Consider the following 21,890-nt stretch of genomic DNA (forward strand, 5'->3'; position numbering starts at 1 on the left):
CTTGCTGAATTGGGCCAACAAATTAGATGAAGGGGAATGAAGGGAAGGGGTATGAGACTAGGAAAGATAATAGAATGAATTGGATATGACTTTCCTATGTTCACATATGAATACAAGACCAGTGTAATTAATTCCACATTATGTACAACCAGAATGGGAAACTGTATTCCATGTATGTATAATATATCAAAATATGCTAGGCATGGAGGCGCACACATGTAATCCCAGCGGCTCAGGAGGCTAAGCCAGGAGGATCGCTAGTTCAAAGCCAGCCTTGCAGCTTATAGAAGCCCTAAGCAAATGAGTGAGAACCTGTCTCTAAATAAAATACAAAAAAGGACTGGTGATGTGGCTCAGTGGTTAAGCGCCCCTGAGTTCAATCCTTGGTTCTAAAAAAAAGAAAAAAAAAAATTCTACTGGCATGTATAACTAAAAAGAACAAATAAAAACAACAATAAGAAGCTAGACACAGTGGCATAAGCCTGTAATCCCAGCATCTAAGGACGATGAAGCAGTATTGCAAATTCTAGGCTAGTCTCAACAATTTAGTGAGCCCCTGTTTTAAAAAAAAAGGGCTGGGCTTGGAACGTAGCTCAATGGTAAATCACCCTTGGGTTAAATTCCCAGTGCACACACACAGACACACAAATGCTTTTAATTCTAAGTACTTGGGTTTCTCCTTATTGGTTGATTTTATTTACCATTACAGACCTTTTAGCCTCCAAATTAGCAAGTAAAAGGATCACTAATAAGTGATTTAAAAAAAAAAGCCACTTATGATAAACATTTTCTGAAACTCTTTGGATGCTAACTAGTAAAATATCTATGATAGATCATGAACAAATACATTATGGTATTCCCCAAAGAACTAATCCACAAACCAGAGGTTCTCTATCTTTGTTGAATTCTATGCAAACTATAGAAGTGATAGAAATATTTGTACAAATAAATATTTGACAGGAAATAAAATGGAACAAAATTAACATTCAAAATGAGGAAATGTAAACAAACATTCTAAATATGCACTTTTATTTACCTTAGTGGTCCACAGAGAGTAAGGCCAAAAAACCACAAGAGTGAAATTATACATCCAGCTACTGCATGTTTAAATATTTTGATCCACTATAAATAGGAAAAAAAAAAGAAAAATTTCAGTCACATATTTCACTAAGTAACTTCATTTTAAATAAATATGAAAGACAAATTATAAAAATGGTAACAGAGAAAGAGAAAAAAATAAACATTTTAAAAACTAAATAACTACATATTTTAAAATTAAAATGAGAAAATGTTTAGATCCCTTGATTAACTCTAGATTTGCAAGAAAGCATTGTTTCCATTATCTGTGTTGTTGTATCCTGAAATCTTTTTCTTACAGTTTTTCTGTTTTCTTAGTTTCTCACTAGGAATACTGAATGATTTAGTCTTTAAATTCTTTTCCATCAGGAGTTTTTAGTGCTCCAATTATTCAAAAACAGAGAAAGACTAAAAAGTTTCTTCTCAGCAAAAGAAACAATCCATGAGGTGAACAGAGAGCCTATATCTTGGGAGCAAATCTTTACCCTCACACATCAGATAGAGCACTAATTTCAAGGGTATATAAAGAACTCGAAAAGCTAAGCACCAAAAAAACAAATAACCCAATCAATAAATGGGCCAAGGACTTGAACAGACACTTCTCAGAAGATGATATACAATCAATAAACAAATATATGAAAAAATTTTCATTATTGCTATCAATTAGAGAAATGCAAATCAAAACTATTCTAAGATTTCATCTCACTCCAGTTAGAATGGCAGCTATTATGAAGACAGCATTAAGTGTTGGTGAGGATGTGGGGAAAAAGGTACACTCATACACTGCTGGTGGGACTGCAAATTGGTGCAGCCAATATGGAAAGCAGTATGGAGATTTCTTGGAAAATTGGGAAAGGAACCACCATCTGACCCAGCTATCCCTCTCAGTCTATAACCAAAGGACTTAAAAATAGCATACTACAGGGACACAGCCACATCAATGTTTATAGCAGCACAATTCACAATAGCTAAACTGTGGAACCAAGCTAGATGCCCTTCAATAGATGAATGGATAAAAAAGAATATTACTCAGCAATAAAAGAGAATAAAATCATGGCATTTGCAGATAAATGGATGGAGTTAGAGAAAGTAATGCTAAGTGAAGTTAGCCAATCCCAAAAATGAAATGTCGATGTTTTCTCTGATGTAAGGAGGCTGATTCATAGTTAGGTAGGAGGGGGAGCATGGGAGGAATACACGAACTCTAGATAGGGAAGAGTGGTGGAAGGGGAAGGGAGGAGGAATGGGGTTAGAAATGATGGTGGAATGCGATGGACATTATTATCCAAAGTACATGTATGAAGACAGGAATTGGTGTGAATATACTTTGTATACAACCAGAAATATGAAAAATTGTGCTCTATATGTGTAATAAGAATTATATGCATTCTGCTGTCAAATACAAATGAAAAAAGTTAATTAAAAAAAACAGAGAAAGAAATGTAAAAGGGTGTTTAAAATATTAATGCTATTTTAAAAAATGTTCTTGGTCTCTAAAAACAAATACTTAAATTTGTCATTCTGATAAAAATCATGGAATAGGTTTCTAATTTGTGACATATGTCAAATATGTCAAGAGCAGATTATTTGTAGAAATTTTCTGTTGTGTGTTTAAATTATTAAGTATCCCTGATCAAAAAATGAGCAAGGAATAAATGATTCTGCAGAAATCTTACCTGGTTTTTGGTAATTGTTTTCCCAGAAGAAAATGGCTTTTGAGACAAAACCATAAAAAATGCAGTCCTGTAAATATTGAGACAGTAACATACTAATCAATATTAAATACAAGATGTGGTTTTAAGTAAGGACACTTATTTTAAACAAATGTACCAGAACTTGAAAGGCATGCTATCCTCTGAAGAATTGTACTGGAAAACAGTACATATTTTAACAATGTTTCCATGGCAACATTTTGGGGAATTCTTCTTTTGTAATTGTCTTTGGAACCAGTCAGTTCAAAAACCACACAAGAGGAGTCTCAATATTTTTTAATACCTTGACATACTAAAGAAAATAATTCTTATTTTCTCTAGAGCTCAGTAATAACAAATCTTAAAACAATGTGACAGAAATGAAGAAAGTACTAATTATATGTTCCCACTTTTGCCAAAACGCTATATAAAAACATGCCATGTGAGGTAGTAGCACATTCCTATAATCATGGCTACTTAGGAGGTTGTTGCAGGAAGATTTTAATTTCAAGACAACCTGGATAACTTAAAGAGTCTCCATTTCACAATATAACATAAAAGGAACTGGGGATATAGCCCAGTGGAAGAGTGCTTGTCTAGCATGTGCAAAGCCTGGGGGGTTCAATTTCCTGTCTCCCCCAGTTGCATACAACTGGTGCTTAAAATTTCCTAGTAAAGAATCTCTTTCCCAAATTACCAAAATTATACTCCCAAGGGTTTAATATATTTTTAGTAATAGAAGACAGCAGAAAGTAGTCACTATCAATTTCAAGATCCAGAAATGTCTATTTAGGAAGAATGAATTACTATATGTAGAAGAGGACATAGTACACTATGAAAGGATTATACAGGAAATGCAGTTCAGCATGTTTGGTTTTTTTTTTTTTAAACTTCTTTTCTTCAGATTAGATCTTACTATGTTGCCAGGTTGACTTTGAACTCCGGGGCTCAAGGGATTCTCTGCTGGGAGCCATTAGCCAAGTAGGTATGACAATTTCCTTGCCAGCGTACCCCATGTTGCAGTGACATTGAATGTAGGTGACCTTGCTCAAGGACCAAGGCGGATTAGGGTGTTCTCGGTTTAAGATAATCGGGTTTAGGGCGTTCCCGGTTTAGGTTCCAGGTTTAAGGTTTAAGATTATTCCTGCTGGGAATAGGGCGTATCCTGCTGCCTGAGTTCCCCTTGAGTTCTCACGGGATTCAGACAGTATGTTTTTGGGAGATAGAAGCCCAGTGGATGTGGATTTGGGCAGAGAACGTGGATTTGGGCAGAGAACGTGGATTTCCCCAGAACGTGTTTGTAGACGGCTGGTGTGAGTTCGGGAATAAAGAGTTGCTGTTTGAATCTACAAGCTGTGTGGTGGCTCGTGATTGTGTGCCCAGCCAGACTGCGGCATTTGTGCCCAGCCAGACTGCGGCATTTGGTGGCCCGTACGGGGAACGTCTAAAGCTTGGAGGTAAGTGAAATTGCTCGCCCCTGAGGAAGAGCAAAAGAATGGGTGACCATTTCAAAAAAAAACAGTGCATTCTTGTTTTGATTTATCTTGTTTTTGTTTCAAGCTGCCTATCCCTAGAAATTTCTCAGGCAAATTGGAAAAAATGGTTGACTAAAGGTTTGAAGTTTGTCGGCCCTGAGGAAGAGAAAATTGATACAACGATTTTTTATTCCGTTTTTGTTTCATTCAGTTTCGGTTTTGTTTTGTGTTATCTTATTGGGTTGTGTTATCTTTATAGTAGATTAGAAATTAGTAAAAAACAAACCGAAAAGATGTTAAGTAAATTGTTAGAGGTTCAGACCATGGAGAAAGACATTTTAGATCAAGCAAAAGAGAAGGTCTCTCGAGCTAGTCAGACAGAGGAAGAAAATTTAAAGGAAAAGGGGTTGTTAGGAAAAAGGCCACAACAGGAGGCTGTTACTAACTCCGTTTTATCACAAGAGGGCGTAATTCAACCAACAGCCCCACCGATGGAGACAGCTGAGTGGCCCTCAAACCCCGTAGTTGATAAATGGGATCCTGAGACAGGACCTCAAAGATTAGCATGCCCTGTACTTAAACAGGTAGGAGGACAGCGAATTCACCGTGCTTTAGATTTTAAAACAGTGAAGCAGTTAAAGGAGGCTGTAACAACCTATGGTCCCCAAGCTCCCTTCACGGTAAGCATGGTCGAGTCCATTACTAACTTGGACATGACGCCAGCAGACTGGGCTAGCATGTGTAAATCTGTACTAAATGGAGGACAATATTTGTTATGGAAGGTTGCCAATGAGGAATTTTGCACAGAGACAGCTAGGCGAAATGCAGCAGCCGGTTACCCTCAAAGAAATCTAGATATGTTGTTAGGAAAAGGACCTTATGAGGGTCAACGGCAACAAATTGAATATGATCCTACTATATATGCACAAATTGCTGCAGACGCAGTTAGGGCTTGGAAGACTTTACAAGGACATGGAGATTTACAAGGTCAGCTATCTAAGGTAATACAGAGAGCTAATGAACCTTACGCTGACTTTGTAGATAGGCTAATTCAAACGGCTGCCAAAATTTTTGGGGATACAAAACAAGCAATGCCATTAATAAAACAACTGGCTTATGACCAAGCAAATCGTTGCTGCAGAGAGGTTATTAGACCATGGAGACATGAAGATTTAAACACATATATTAAATTATGTAGAGATATTAATGAACAAGGGCAAGTCTTGGCAGCTGCAGTACAACAGGCTTTAGATGCCAGGCCAAAAACATGCTATGATTGTGAACAAACAGGACATTTTAAAAGGAATTGCCCCATAGGAGGAGGGCTTAACAAAAGTAGGTTATCAAAGGAATAGAATACCGGGTATTTGCCCACGATGCCGTAGAGGGAGACATTGGGCTAATGAATGCCGTTCTCAAACCACCATAGAGGGTACTCCCTTATCAAAAAACGAACAAGGACCAGGTATTTATCCACGATATCGTGGAGAAAGGCATCAGGCTCCATTGCCAAAAAACGGACAGGGGGGTCCAATGCTCCGGGGCCCACAACCACAAATCTACGGGGCAGTGGAGGAACCCAGCAGCACCATCAGGGTAGTGCCCAGGACACATTGTCCATTAAATCCCTCATCAGACAAACCAGAGGGAGCGCAGGGTTGGACATCTGCGCCTCTGCCAGAGCAGTATTAACTCCAGAGATGGGAGTTCAAATCATTCCCACAGGAGTAAAAGGACCTCTTCCCCAAGGAACAGCAGGCTTATTATTGGGACGTAGTTCATCTACATTAAAAGGACTTATGATAAGTCCTGGGGTAATTGATCCCGATTATGTAGGTGAAATAAAAATTATAGCTAGTTCTCGAAGAGGTATATCAGTAATTTCACCTGGAGATAAAATAGCACAGTTGTTAATAATACCCAGCCTACATAATAAATTTCCTAGTCATAGTGTAGAAAGAGGTTCCAGGGGATTAGGCTCCACAGGTGTAGATTGGGCTATGTTGTCTTTAAATTTAGATTCTCGCCCAATGCTAAAACTAAATATTCAAGGTCATGAGTTTAATGGGCTACTGGACACAGGAGCTGACCTTAGCATCATATCTCGTCAAGAATGGCCAAAACATTGGCCATTACAACAAGTCACTCAAACGCTTCGAGGCCTAGGAGTTGCGACTAATCCCCATAGAAGTTCTATGATATTAGATTGGAAGGATCCTGAAGGATGTGAAGGAACTATACAGCCATATATATTGGATCATCTTCCTATAAATTTATGGGGACGAGATGTCGTAGATCAATTAGGTTTGACCGTTAACAAATAATATCAATCCTAATGCGCCCACTACTAGAGCTAGACAAGGCTTTAGGAAAGAAAAAAGATTAGGAAAACAAGGGCAAGGTATAGCAGCATCAATACAAATAGATCAAGGAACAGACAGACATGGGTTGGATTTTCAGAAAGGGCCACTGAGACAATCAAAATTACTTGGAAATCAGAAAGACCAGTGTGGGTTCCTCAGTGGCCCCTGACTAAAGAAAAGATTACAAGTAGCCCATGATCTGGTCAAACAACAATTAGCGGAAGGACATATACAACCTTCCATATCTCCCCATAATACTCCCATTTTTGTCATCAAAAAGAAATCTGGTAAATGGAGATTATTGCAAGATTTAAGAGCCATTAATAATGAGATGGTTATTATGGGACCTGCTCAATCAGGGATTCCTCAATTGTCTGCTTTGCCAAAAACCTGGCATGTTTTAGCTATAGATATTAAAGATTGTTTTTTTTCAATTCCAATTCATCCTGAGGATAGTCCACGTTTTGCATTTACTATCCCTGCATTAAATCATGAAGGTCCTGATCAGAGATATGAATGGAAAGTACTCCCTCAAGGGATGGCTAACAGTCCAACTATGTGTCAAATATATGTTAACAAAGCAATCCAGCCACTTAGAAATCAAAATCCTGAACTACAAATATTTCACTATATGGATGATGTATTATTGGCACATAAAGATAAAAACACATTGCTGGAATGTTATGCCACACTTACAAACTTATTAAAAAATTATAATCTAGAGATAGCAATAGATAAAGTACAATTAAATTTTCCAATTAATTATTTAGGAGTTCTATTATCCTCAACCATGGTCCGTCCACCAAAAATTCAAATACGAGTAGATCAACTCAAATCACTTAACGACTTTCAAAAGTTATTGGGAGACATAAATTGGATAAGGCCTTATCTAGGTATACCAACAGGAGAGTTGGGACCTTTATTTGATATTCTAAAAGGTCCATCAGATCCAAATTCACCCCGCATGTTAACTCCTAAAGCAAGAAAGGCATTAAAAATTATTGAAACATATATGGAAAACATACATTTGGATAGAATTGATATAAGTTTGCCTTTATTATTTATTGTACTACCAACAAAAAATATTCCTACAGGAGTATTTTGGCAAGAAGGTCCATTATTGTGGATACATTTATCTTATTCTCCTAACACTATTCTTACTAGGTATCCTGAGGCTGTAGGACAATTAATACTCAAAGGAATAAAAGCAGCGAAGGGAGTGTTTGGAATTTCTCCCAATAAAATTATTACTCCATATACTATGGATCAAATTGATGAGTTAGCTAATGAGTTAAATACTTGGGCAATAATCATGTGTAAATCTAATGTTTCATTTGATAATCATTTACCATCTAATCCTTTGTTGTCTTTCTGGTCTAAGCATCCTGTAGTTTTTCCTAAAATGACAAGAAAAACACCTATCATGAATGCTCCAAATATATTCACTGATGGGTCAAATAATGGTACAGCAGCAGTAGTTACCCCTGGTCAAACTTTTACATTTTTAGTACCCAAACAATCAGCTCAAAAGGTAGAGCTTAATGCAGTTTTACAAGCTTTTTTGATGTTTAAAGATTCTGTATTTAATTTATTTTCTGATAGTCAGTATGTAGTTAATGCTATAGTATCTCTTGAAGATGCTGGTAGGATTTCCCCTTCTTCTACTGTTTTCTCTTTGTTTTCCACTATACAAAGTCTAATCTGGGACAGAAAAGATCCATTCTTTATAGGACATATTAGGGCACATACAGGATTGCCTGGAGCCCTTAGTTTAGGCAATGATTTAGCAGATAAAACTACACATGACATACATATTTTCTCTACATTTGAAGAAGTTACAAATTTTCATAAAAGGTTTCATGTTAATGCTAATACTTTACAAAAGCGTTTTAAAATAACTAAGGAACAAGCCAGACATATAATAAAACAATGTCAAAATTGTGTGACATTTTTACCACAAGTTAATCTTGGAGTCAATCCTAGAGGACTGATACCTAACCATATTTGGCAGATGGACGTCACACACTTGCCAGAATTTGGAAAATTAAAATATTTACATGTTACAGTCGATACTTCCGGATTTTTGATGGGCTCCCTTCATGCCGGAGAAAAAACTAAAGATGTTATAGCTCATTGCTTACAAAATTTTGCCACTGTGGGCGTTCCTAAACAGTTAAAAACCGATAATGGTGTGGCTATACCTCTACCTCTTTTAAACAATTTTGCTCATCATTTGGTATTACTCATATAACAGGAATCCCATACAATCCACAGGGACAAGGCATAGTTGAAAGAGCTCATCAAACTATTAAAACATACTTATTAAAGCAAAAAGAGGGAATTGGAAGGGGGTATATATCCCCCAAAGATAAACTTAAAATAACGCTTTTTACTCTAAACTTTTTAAATTTAGATTCATCAGGACTTAGTGCTGTGGAAAGGCATATGTATCCAAAAAATGTACATAAGCCTAAGGTACTTTGGAAAGATATTCTAACAGGACAATGGAAAGGTCCTGACCCAGTGATAGTCTGGAGTCGGGGCTCTGTTTGTGTTTTTCCACAGGGAGAACAGCAGCCCATTTGGATTCCAGAGAGATTAACTAAAACAATTTCTACAGATCGAAAAGAAGATGATTTGACTCAAATCCATAACAGCTGATATCCAGAACTCCAGCTTGGCCATTCTTACATCTGCGACAGTGATTAACCAGGATGTTTTTTTCAATAGCTATTTTATTATTGCATTTTTCCACATCATAAGGTTCTATTTTTATTTTTTGAGCTCATACAAACCTAGGTTAATGTTTTTCTGATCAGTTTTATTTTTTGACTGTGGAGTTTTTAAACATTGCAATGGAGATTTCACCTAGGTAAAGCTACAAAGCCTTTACTATTTTCTTATGTGTTGTACGTCTGTGTACACTCTTGTGTTTTGTGTTGTATGTCTGTATGTGCGTATGTCCATATTTCTTATATGAGGAGCGCTCATGAAAAAATGGATCCGAATTATTATTTTTTTTATTCACGTGATTTAAATGGTTTAATTTAAATTAGGTAAACAGCTGTTAAGGATTGTTTTTAAAGGTGGTTAACAGATCTGTTTGTTTACTAATTTAAATTAGGTAAACAGCTGTTAAGGATTGTTTTTAAAGTAGGTTAACAGATCTGTTTGTTTACTTTCACCTTTCCTTTTCATTATATTTAATAATTCTTTTCAGGATAATGTCTCTTTAGCATCATTGCCAGAATTCCTATCTTCATCCCAGTGCCGGTGAAGACAAAGATACAACCAGACTACAGCTTCTATGATAGCTATCACAGTAAACTGTATAAACTGATGCATCAATGAATATAACTCAACAAGTAATGCTCAATCAAGGAGTTAACTTACTTTGGGAGGAAATGGATTTTGGGAGGAAATGGACATATTGATAGATTCCTCCGCTTTGAACTGCTTGCAGAACTTGCCTGGACTATGTAACTATTGTTTGGTGCAGCGAATTGTGGTAATGCTGGCATATCTTTGCTGATGGTGTCACTAGTGATGCAATTTTTATTTCCTTGCCAGCGCACCCCATGTTAATTGTGGTAGTGCTGACATATCTTTGCTGATGGTGTCACCAGTGATGCAATTTTTCCCAAGGAGCCGTCTATTGGCTTGGTGTCGTGGCATTTCTGTACCCTCCTCCCTTCTGCTAGTGATGGTCTAAAATTTGGGGGTCAATGGCTATATGCTGGACCGGTAGTCAGTGATGGGTATGATTCAATTGCAGTGGTATCAACCTAAGACAGGAGACTGACGCCTAAAGGTCAGTTTTCCGATGACGGGTAAGAACCATATGTTGAATTGGACAACCTACCAGGCACGGTCCATAAGCCACATTAACCTCACTCCCCCACTGGCACCAAGGCCAAATTTGGGGGCCAACAGAGGTGAGGCAAAGAACCTCACCCCCCCACTGGTGCATAGACCTATCCACAAGTATGGCTGTATGCTGGACCGGTAGTCAGTGACGGGTATGATTCAATTGCAGTGGTATCAACCTAAGACAGGAGGCTGACGCCTAAAGGTCAGTTTTCCGAAGACGGGTAAGAACCATATGTTGAATTGGACAACCTACCAGGCACGGTCCTTAAGCCACATTGCTTGTTGTTTAATTAATCAGAAGGGGGGAGATGCTGGGAGCCATTAGCCAAGTAGGTATGACAATTTCCTTGCCAGCGTACCCCATGTTGCAGTGACACTGAATGTAGGTGACCTTGCTCAAGGACCAAGGCGGATTAGGGTGTTCCCGGTTTAAGATAATCGGGTTTAGGGCGTTCCCGGTTTAGGTTCCAGGTTTAAGGTTTAAGATTATTCCTGCTGGGAATAGGGCGTATCCTGCTGCCTGAGTTCCCCTTGAGTTCTCACGGGATTCAGACAGTATGTTTTTGGGAGATAGAAGCCCAGTGGATGTGGATTTGGGCAGAGAACGTGAATTTGGGCAGAGAACGTGGATTTCCCCAGAACGTGTTTGTAGACGGCTGGTGTGAGTTCGGGAATAAAGAGTTGCTGTTTGAATCTACAAGCTGTGTGGTGGCTCGTGATTGTGTGCCCAGCCAGACTGCGGCATTTGTGCCCAGCCAGACTGTGGCAATTCTCCTGCCTCAACTTCTCAAATGCTGGGACTATAGGTTATATGGCACTATGTCCATCTGCTAGCATGGTTTAACTTAGAAAATAAGGAACATACTCACCCAAGTTTTAATATGAAAATGAACTGAACAATGTGAACAGCTTTCAGGAGATCATATGATTCAAAAAGTCCCACAGCTTTCAAAACTTTAGTGAAACACAGTAACACAATATATTTTGTTAATCTGGAAAATAAAAACAAACAACTTTCAGTATAATTGAAATCACAAGGAACTCAGTAATTTTCTTCTTATACAAGTAACAGACATTACAGAATACAAAGATATACACATAAACAAATATGAAACAATACAAAAAAGCCAAACAGAAAACAAACCCAAACAACTCATTATCCACATGGTAACTATTGTTAACATTCTGGTGTATGTTATACTCCTGGTTTCTTTTCAATGTATGTGAATGATAATATATATAGATGCAGTCTATTTTTTGAAAAAGCAACAACTAAAAATAAAGATGTTCTTGATCAACCAGTTGCCACTGAGCTATACCCTAGTCCTTTTTATTTTTTATTTTGAGACAGGGTCTCACTAAATTGCTAAGGCTGCCCTCAAATTTGCGATCCTCCATTTTAGCTTCCTGCATTGCTGGGATTACAAACAAGTGCTACCATGTCTGGCTATAATATGCTTTTTTTTGTTTGTTTGTTTGGCATTGGGGATGGAACCCAGCGCACTTAACCAACGAGCCACATCCCCACATTCCTACCCCTTTTTATGTTTTGACAAAGGCTCTGGCTAAGTTGCTGGGGGCCTTGCTAAGTTGCCGAAACTGGCTTTGACCTTGCAATCATCCTTCCTCAACCTCCCAGGTAGCTGGGATTACAGGCGTGTGCCACCGCACCCAGCCTGTAATGTCTTCATTTTATGTATATAAACACACACATATTAGCTGTAGATTTACAAATAACTTTATTTACTTATATTTTATGTGATGCTGAGGATCAAACCCAGTGCCTCACATGTGTTAGGCAAGCGCTCTACATTGAGCCACAACCCCAGCCCCTATACTATGTCTTTTTAAAAAAAATTTTAAATTTTTTTATTTGTAGGTGGACACAATATGTTTATTTTATTTTTATGTGGTGCTGAGGATGGAACCCAGTGCCTCACGTGTGCCAGGTGAGCGCTCCATCACTGAGCCCCAGCCCCAGCCCTGTATTATGTCTTTCAATTTATCAATTACTCCAAACAATTAAGGAAAACAAAAATAGGGACTAAATTCTATCTGTGATGAAACCAGAAGACACTAACTTGCTAAGTGATTACAGTAAGGATTGAAAATCCAAGTGCCCTGATCCAGAGATTTCTGAAAAGCTCCAGGAACCACATGCATCTGAGAAAGGGTGTGGGAAGCTACCAAAGGGAGGATCCTTAGAGAAGTCTTCTAAGTAACTAGATCCCCACGTTCTTGCCTTTCACAGCCAGGCAACATCCCTTCTCAATTACCACAAGAGTCATAAGTTTTAGCCTCTGGTTAGGTCTGAACATGAAGCAAAGAGAAAAGGAAGGATGAGGCATTGGACTAAAAATGTGGAGATTAAAAAGAAGTTTCTCTTCTTAGCCCTGCTTACCTTCTTTCCTTTAATTTCAACATCCCAACAGCCAGGCTTCAACCCCCCAGCAGAACCCTTCTACAAAGCCTACGAAAATCTCTAGCAGTTATCTAGGTCTGAAAGTAAATGTATATGTTAGGGGAAAAAAGTTAGGACATTAACATTTAAGAGGTAAAAAAACACCTTCGAGATTGTCTAGCCCAGCTCCTCTCAGGTTGTAGATTGGAAAGAAGAAGTGCACAGAGCTAGGCAGGGTCAATCCCAGGTCTTCTTAGCTTGCTCTTTTTAATATATTGCCCAAAAGGCCAAAGTTCATCCAAAAGGCTTTTGAGGGTTCTCATCTTCTCAACTACTCATGATTATACATAAATCCTCCATAGGGTTATTCAGTCATTCTTCACATAGTTCCTTGTTCACTTACTGACAGGGTGTTTTCAGGTATAGCCATCCCTCTTCCACATAAAGGGGCAAGATGTACCTGGAACTATCAATCTCATTATTCCTGCACACTAAGAATTAATGGCAGAGAGGAAAAACAAAAAGAATTTGCCTCCCAGATGGTATCACTGAGGGCTCTGAACAAACACCAGCAACCTCTGGTTTCTTTGTTGTGAGAAGATAGAATCCCTATTTGTTTCAGCCTCTGTTATTTTTGTTTCTTACAACTAAACACATTTCTAGGTAATAGCTGGGACACTAAATGCATAGTAGAGACCCTACACTCAAGGAGCTTGAGTTCTACTGGGAAAGACTGGCAAATAGACAAATCTATGTGATCCACTTAACAGAGTCTGGAAAGAACACACATGGAAACAACTAACTAGGGAAGGGAAGGGTATCTCCACAGAGTTTGAGATATATAGTCTGTAATGAAGACAGTGTAGGAAATACCAAGCATGGAATAGGAATAATATTTCAAAATACAAGACAGCAGCATAGGTACAACACGAGTACTGGGAAGGAACCCTTGAAAACAGTACTATATTTACTCGGTTCATGAGATGATGCTCATAATAACTCTTAAGTCATTAAGGAAAAGGTAAATTTTGTATCTCTGCCTGTATGCCCCTACATATGTAATTTCTTTTTGTAGTGCTGGGGATCAAACCCAGGGCCTCAGACAGGCAGGTGTTCTACCACTGAGCTATATTTATAATGCACTTGGGAAGGTGATTAGTATATAGATTTCTAAATAATTTCTGACTAAAGTATTAACAAAACTTGAAAAACAGGGCACTTGAATGACAAGATTTAGTCATATGGAGCATTAACCTATGTAAAATACTTCTTGATAATATTATTACTCTTATGGTCTTTCTGACACCAATTTTCTTTACTCCTTTTATGTTCTGGTACTGGGGATTGAATTTAAACTCGGGGTACTTGACCACTGAGCCATATCCCAGCCCTATTTTGTATTTTTTTAGAGATAGGGCCTCACTGAGTTGCTTAGTGCCTTGCTTTTGCTGAGGCTGGCTTTGAACTTGCAATCCTCCTAGCTCAGCCTCCTGAGCTGCTGGGATTACAGGAGTGCACAACCATGCCTGGCTTCTTTACTCTCTTTTTTAAATTAAACACACACACACACACACACACACAGCCTGGCATGGTGGTGCATACCTGCAATCCCAGTGACTTGGGAGGCTGGGGTAGGAGGACTGCAAGTCTGAGGCCAGCCTCAGCAACTCAGTAAGACTCTATCTCAAAATTAAAAATAAAATGGGCTGGGGATGTGACTCAGTGATTAAACGCTCCTGGGTTCAAGCCCTAGTTCTGCAAGGAAAAAAAAAAAAGAGAGAGAGAAAGGAAACTTTATTTAAAATAGTCCAAGGGGCTGGGGTTGTTGTTCAGTGGTACAGTGCTTGCCTGGCACATGTGGGGCACTGGTTTGATCCTTAGCACCACATAAAAATAAATAAATAAAATAAAGATATTTAAAATAGTGTGAATTCAGGAATTTATCAATTAGTTGTTGCTTTTTTGAGATACTGGGGATTAAACCCATGTTAAGCAAGTTCCCTGCCACTGAGCTATATCCCCAGGTCTTTAATGTTTTATTTTGAGACCAGGTCTTATTAAATTGCTTCGGCTGGCCTCAAACTTTTGATCCTCCTGCCTCAGCGTCCTGAATAACTGGGATTACTACAGGCATGTGCCACCACAGTCAGTTTTTGTTGGAGATTACAACCAGTTTTGGTTTTTAGCCTCTATAAAGAAAAACTTTTGTAACCTGGAATCCAAATTCAGCCAGTCCTGAATTGACTTTGGTTCTGCAATGATAACTGTGCTGAGCAAACAGATGGCAAAGAATTGTTTACCACATTTACCTACCTAAGACAATAAGTTCTTGAGTAAAAAAGTATTTAAACAACTCATTTAAAAATAATTTCAAATTAACAGAGAATAGTATGCCCTTTTTCTAGACAACTTAATTGTAAATATATTGTCTCATTTGTTTTATTGTGCTCTCAAACAGATTTTTTCCCCCCTGGATTATTTGAGAGGGAGTAAAACACATCAATGTTTTTTTACTCCTAAATAAGAACATGGAGGGCTGGGATTGTGGCTCAGCGGTAGAGCGCTTGCCTAGCATGGGTGCGACCCGGGTTCGATTCTCAGCACCACATAAAAAAAAAAAAAGCATGGGCTGGGGACGTGGCTCAAGTGGTAGCGTGCTCGCCTGGCATGTGCGGGGCGCTGGGTTAGATCCTCAACACCACATCAAAATTAGATGTTGTGTCCACTAAAAAATAAATATTAAAAAAATTATCTCGGGCTGGGGATGTGGCTCAAGCGGTAGTGCGCTCGCTTGGCATGCGTGCGGCCTGGGTTCGATCCTCAGCACCACATACAAACAAAGATGTTGTGTCCGCTGAAAACTAAAAAAAAAATAAATAAAAAAAAGTATCTCTCTCTCTTTAAAAAAAAAAAATCAAAAGTTAAAAAAAAAAAAAAAAAGAACATGGAGGGCCTGGGGTTGTGGCTCGGGGGTAAAGCACTTGCCTAGCAAGTGCTTTGATCCTCAGCACCATGTAAAAATAAATAAAATAAAGGTATTGTGTCCAACTACAATTAAAAAAAAAAAAAAAAAAAAAAGAACATGAAGCTGGGTGCAGTGGCACACACCTGTAATCCCAGTGACTCGAAGGCTAAGGCAGGAAGGATTTTGAGTTCAAACTCAGCCTCAGCAACTTAGTGAGGCCCTAAACAACTCAGGAGACCCTGTCTCTAAATAAATATACAAAAAAGGGCCAGGATGTCGCTAGGTGGTTAAATACCCATGGGTTCAATTCCGGATAACAAACAAACCAGAAAAACCCCACAATGCACACGGGCATTCTGCTATAAAACCACCACGGTTATCAACAGGAAACTTAACAATGATATAATACTTAATCTGTAGTCCATAGTCCAATTTTGTCAAAAGACATGTAATGTCTTTTACAACATTTTCCCTTCGCGATTACCAAATCTAGACTACAACTCCCCTATATTGCATTTAGTTGTCATGGGCCAAAAATTAATATCTGATATGCTGTTATTTACAAAATGAATTGCTCAAAATAGAAAATTTATGCTACAAAAATGCAGTTGGTTGAAGTTCTGCTCCAGCATATGTGATGTTTTGATTTTCACGTGCAAAAGTTACATCAGTAAGGCTGTTACTGCTGTTCTAAGGAATTTGTCAAAATAATTTTTAAATCTCAAAATTGTGAAGAACCACAAAAACTTAACCTCATTAGAAACGAAGGCAATAAGTACCAATTCTAATCAAATTGCTGGGCCTTATTTTATGCATCCTATAACACTACCTCAGAATTTAGGGCAGGTCAGGAAAGACACTGGACAGTGTCACTGTGCTACCTGGTCTCTGGCCTTTAGGTGTTGGTGGGAGGACCTCTATGAATTTTTTTTTTTTTTTTGACAGCGAGCATACATTTCTTATTTAAATAATAAAAGAAACCAAAAAAAAAAAAAAAAGGAAAAGAAAACTCAACGACGGGGCTTAATTCTTGATGTGCTGGGTTAACCTGAACACCCAAGTTAATCTGCTTGTACTTTGATTTTTTCAGAGATGACAGTGACACCTTCCCCCAATTTACGCAGGGAGACGTCGTTAAGGTTAAGTTGTCACCAAGCTACTGCTCCAGGGAGAAACAGCCATGAGAAATGTTTCTCTGATTAGAAACTGGTTCTAAGGCTGACGGTCTGCCCTGAAACCCAGGGAATCTAGCAGAAGCTTCCTGGATCTCAGAGCGTCCATTCTGCAGTGGGCGCCACAGACGCCAATGAACCTAGAGGCAGGCAGCAGGCTGGGAAGCAGCGGGAGAGGACTCAAGGCTCGGCAGCGCGTGCGAGTCCAAGGGAGGCCGGAGAGAAGGTGTGTCCGAACCGCCGGGCTGGCAGCTGCCGTCCGGGGCCGCAGTGCGCGAGCGGCGAGTCGGGATCAGTCCCTTACCGAGAGCTGGGCACGTCCACCCGCCCGAGGCCGCCGCCGCTGCTGGGGCCGGTCAGCGCGTCCCCGCTGTATTTCTCCTCCATCCCGGGCTCAGGAGCCGCCGCCGCTACCCCTGCCGCGGGGTCTCCTCATGTCTTGTCGCTGCCGCGGAACAACGGGCGCAGGCGCGTCACTCCCCCATGGCAGCAGCAACCCTTGTCGGGTTCCTGCAGGCCGGACCGCCACCGCTATTCCCAGCTCCGGTTTACAAGCGCACGCGAGTTGGGACTAGGCCGCGAGCAGTTTCGATTCGCCGGTTCCCGGGAGGCCCCACCGGCAAGGACGTTGCCAGGCCACGTCATCGGGCCCAGCATCCCTCGCTCCCGGGGGAGTGCCCAGTCCTGCGCCTGCGCACAAGGAAACACTCGACTTCCCGTCTCCTTCTGTTGGCTCCTCCCACCGTGGGGATGGCGGCTCGAATCCCCGCCCCAAATCAGTCTTTCCCTTTGAAGAGGATGAGGCACTTACGTGCCCTTGCAGCGCCACCTATGGGCCGTCTGGGTTATAGCGGGTTCCTGTAGCACAGCGAGGGATGGGTCACAGAAAATGCACACGTGTGATTAAACCAAGTTCAATAGTCTTACCCTCTGTGTAGACTGTAACGCACTCGCTGCCTCGAACTTGCGTGATAAGTGGATCAACATTTTTCTAATGAGAAGGCTCAAAATCTTTAAAACATCAAGTCACCTCCAAAATATAACTATTTAAGTATCTAGAAAAGTAAATGATATACCCTATCACTCAATAGATATTAACTATTATTGCTCATAGGGAAATTTGGGGATAGCAGTTGGAAATGAAAATAGGATTTTGAACAGTATAGATTACAATTAGTTTATAGTACTCTTAATTTGAGTACACACGAAGAGCCATAGTAACAAAGAGTCTGCTGGCTGGGACATGATAATCTATTGTGGAAAATATTTAGCTAAGCTTTCCCAAATAAGGTATAACAAGAAAAGACTCATGGGTAGACAATCCTATCTGACACTCATAAGATTTTTTTTTTTTTTTTTTTTTTTTTGCGTGGGGGTAGTGGGGATTGAACTCAGGGGCTATTGAGCGAGGCCTCCAGCCCAATTTTGTATTTTATGTTTTGTATTTTATGTAGAGACAGGGTCTCACTGAGTTGTTTAGCGCCTCACAGTTGCTGAGGCTGGCTTTGAACTTGTGATTCTCCTGCCTCAGCCTCCTGAGGTGCTGGGGTTACAGGTGTGCGCCACTCTACCCGGCTTCTCATAAGATTTTTTAAAAATGTAATTTAATTTAAGTTTTTAAATATTTTTTAACATTGTTGATGGACCTTTATTTTTTATTTACTCATTTATATGAAGTGCTGAGAATCAAACCCAATGCAAGCACTCCACCAACTGAGCTATAAGCCTGACCCCACTCATAAGATTTTGCACATGAAAAAAACATTGGCAGAAGACACATTCTATGTGAAGAACACAGAGGAAGGCAGCCCTCAAACCCTTATAATTATGATTTATAGAAAGCAAACAAAATAAGAAAACAAAAATATCTAAATCATCTTTAGGTAGTTCTACAATTTTTCAAAATAGTATTTTTAATGAGGAGATTATTACTAGAAAGTATAATTCTCAGATATTGTTTTGTTATAAAATGGTTAAACCAATAGCTATATGTGACCTTAGTTGTGTTAATATAAGTTACTTCTTCTTTTTGTGTGTGTGTGGGTGTGTGCGTGTAAGATACAAGTATATGTCAAGGAGAATGAGAACTAATAAATGTTTTCAGATGGAAAAAACAGAAATGTTTTATTTTAGATTGGGTGGCTGTTCATTATATTATATAATGTAATCTGGAGACTTTTGTTTGACTTGTATTATAATGAAATGAAATAAATTAAAGCTTATTCATATTAAGAAAAACTCTGATACAAAATCTTCTGGGGATCATTGTACCTTATTATTTATTTGTAGTACAGGATTGAACTCAGAAACTTTCTACCACTGAGCTACACACCCTTGATTTTTTTAGTATTATTATTTTTGTTTTGAGACAGAGTCTTGCTAAGTTGCTGAGGCTGGCCTCAAACTTGAGATCCTTTTGCCTTAACCTCCCAAGTCACTGGGATCACAACCACATGCCACTGTGCAGGGCCGTTGTACCTTATTTTTTAACTTAATAATATGAAGAGAAGACCTTTGAGGAGCTAGACTATTCCAGCCCCTCACCTGTGGCTTCTTCTTCTTTTTTTTTTTTTTAGAGAGAGAGAGAGAGAGAGAATTTTTTTAATATTTATTTTTTAGTTTTCGGGGGACACAAAATCTTTGTATGTGGTGCTGAGGACTGAACCCGGGCTGCACGCATGCCAGGCAAGCGCGCTACCGCTGGAGCCACATCCCCAGCCCACCTGTGGCTTCTTAATAGTAAAATTTAGTACATAAATAAAACACAGAATTTAAGACTCATAGGTTTTAGGACATTTTGCGAATAGTTCTTATTTATTTTAAAAGTTCTTTTATTTTGTTCATAAGTGATTTATTTTTTTATTAACTCTATGCTTTTATTTATACCGATTTTGAAGTAGATTGTTTCAGGGAATTACAATAATTATAAGAAATAGTTTACAATTATTAAAGTGGAAAGAATTTAAAACTTCGAAGCCGGGTGTGGTGGTACATGCCTGTAATCTCAGGGGCTCAGCTTGGGAGGCTGAGGCAGGAGGATCAGAAGTTCAAAGCCAGCCTCAGCAAAAGTAAGGCGCTTAGCAACACAGTGAGACCCTGTCTCTAAATAAAATACAAAACAGGGCTGGGTATGTGGCTCAGTGGTCAAGTGCCCCTGAGTTCAATCCCTGATGCCCACCCCCACTCCAAAACAAGAACAAGAACTTTGAAACAGTTTCAAGAATTCAAAGAACACCTGTATTCCCTAAGCCGATTCCTCAGTTGTTAGCAATTTACCACCTCTGCCTTACCACTCTTTCTCTATATACAGGTACATTTTTTGTTGTTTTGTTTTGTGGAATCATTTGAGAGTAATTTATAAACACGATGCCACATTGCTCCTAAATACTTCAATGTCTGTTTCCTAAAAATAAGGACATTCTTCAAAAAATTATAATGTATCTATCGAAATCAGGAAATTAACATTGATACCACAGTACTTTCTAACCCACAAACATCATTCAGATTTTTCCCCATAAAATACTTAATGGGGACCAATCCAGAATCACGTATTGCTTTTAATTCTCCTGTCTCATTGATTAGTTCTGCTTCCCTACATGTTGAAGTATAACATTAGAGAAGCACGCTGAGGCAAGCACATAAAGCAGGATTTATTTAAAAAGAAGTAACAGACTTCTCCTGGGAGGGAGAAGGGGGCCATAGCTGGTATCCTGGTATCCCCAGAAGTGAGGGTGTTCTGCATTTTTTTATATGTCCTAGGCATATATATTTTTCTGCTGCTCTCTTCCCCTTATCTCTCTCCTTTCTGCATAGGTGACTAGGTCCAGGAGATGCTCTGGTGGGATGGCCAAAAGGTGAGAAGCAGATGGGCTGGAGAAGCCAGGGAGGAGTGAGCTGATCTTTATCAGTAAAGGGGCGTAATTAACAACTTTTATAACTCCTCGGAGGGAGGGACAATCCCTGGAACAGGTTTACTTCAGCAACAGTTTGGAGCAGGGGCAGGTTATCTTGATAAGGGTGGAGGAAGGGCTCTGAGGGAATTAATATTTCAATCCCTCCATTCTCTGGATCCCACCCTTGCCTATGTGCCTGCCTAATTCTGGCTTCATCATTAGTTTCCTTTTCTTTTGCTTTTCTTGCATGGACCTTGAATTTTTGAAGAGGACAAGCCAATGACTTTGTAGAATATCCATCAGTTTGTCTGATGTTTTTGTTAGGTAGGAGTTCAGGGATGCCAAGATGGTGGAGAGAGGATATGAGAAAGATGCTTTTGGAGGACAAGACAGGGACAGTCCTATTATCATGACAACTACGGTCATTGATTCAATATTTTAAAATTACCAATGGGAGTAAAATGGGGGTAAAATTAGCTGTTCTAAAGTAACTAATGGGAGAAAATTGGACAACATTCTCATCAGGTTTCATAAGGTAACCAATGGGAACAAGTAGGGTAAGGTCTTCAATCCAGTTCGTACAGAAAAGAGAATGCCTCACAGCTGGGCATATAAGACACTAATTTCTAGATATTGGGGCCTTGAACCTTTCTTTCTTGCTCAGCCCCACTCTTCTATACCTTGTGGAGTGCTTCTCTCATCTTCACCTTCAATATATCTGTACTATGCCTGTTACTTGCGTGTGTTTGGCTCAGTTTTTTGTTTGAGACAACAAGGACCTGGACCCCAACTGGACACACCAACTATGTCATTTCCACATCAGACAAAAGTTAATTCTTAAAAATACTTCTTAAAGTTAATTAAGAAGTATTTTGTCTGGAGATATCTTGAGACCTTTTCACACTTTCACTCGTTTATATTAGTATTGATTTTTGCTTCTTGACCAAAACAATTATCACTATAAATGTAACCAAATGATAATC

The 21,890-nt window shown here is 39.2% G+C and overlaps 1 protein-coding gene across 2 annotated transcripts in view; it reads right to left on the reverse strand.

Annotated features, from left to right (window-relative positions):
- Slc30a5 (solute carrier family 30 member 5) overlaps positions 1–17,679 on the reverse strand; it is a 40,428-nt gene extending 22,749 nt beyond the window's left edge. The window contains exons 1-4 of one of the 2 annotated variants that reach the window (XM_027951626.2): positions 17,319–17,675; positions 11,346–11,468; positions 2,754–2,820; positions 1,037–1,122 (exon numbers count right to left, since the gene is read on the reverse strand). In XM_027951626.2, coding sequence (XP_027807427.2) covers positions 1,037–1,122; positions 2,754–2,820; positions 11,346–11,468; positions 17,319–17,401 — 359 coding nt within the window. In that variant the 5' untranslated portion in view covers positions 17,402–17,675. Of the gene's footprint in view, positions 1–1,036; positions 1,123–2,753; positions 2,821–11,345; positions 11,469–17,318 lie in introns of both variants that reach the window. The other variant, XM_027951628.3, reaches the window with a different exon arrangement.
- Between the last annotated feature and the right edge of the window lie 4,211 nt (positions 17,680–21,890).

Source organism: Marmota flaviventris, chromosome 5 (assembly GCF_047511675.1).
Source record: "Marmota flaviventris isolate mMarFla1 chromosome 5, mMarFla1.hap1, whole genome shotgun sequence".
Classification (NCBI taxonomy): Eukaryota; Metazoa; Chordata; class Mammalia; order Rodentia; family Sciuridae; genus Marmota; species Marmota flaviventris.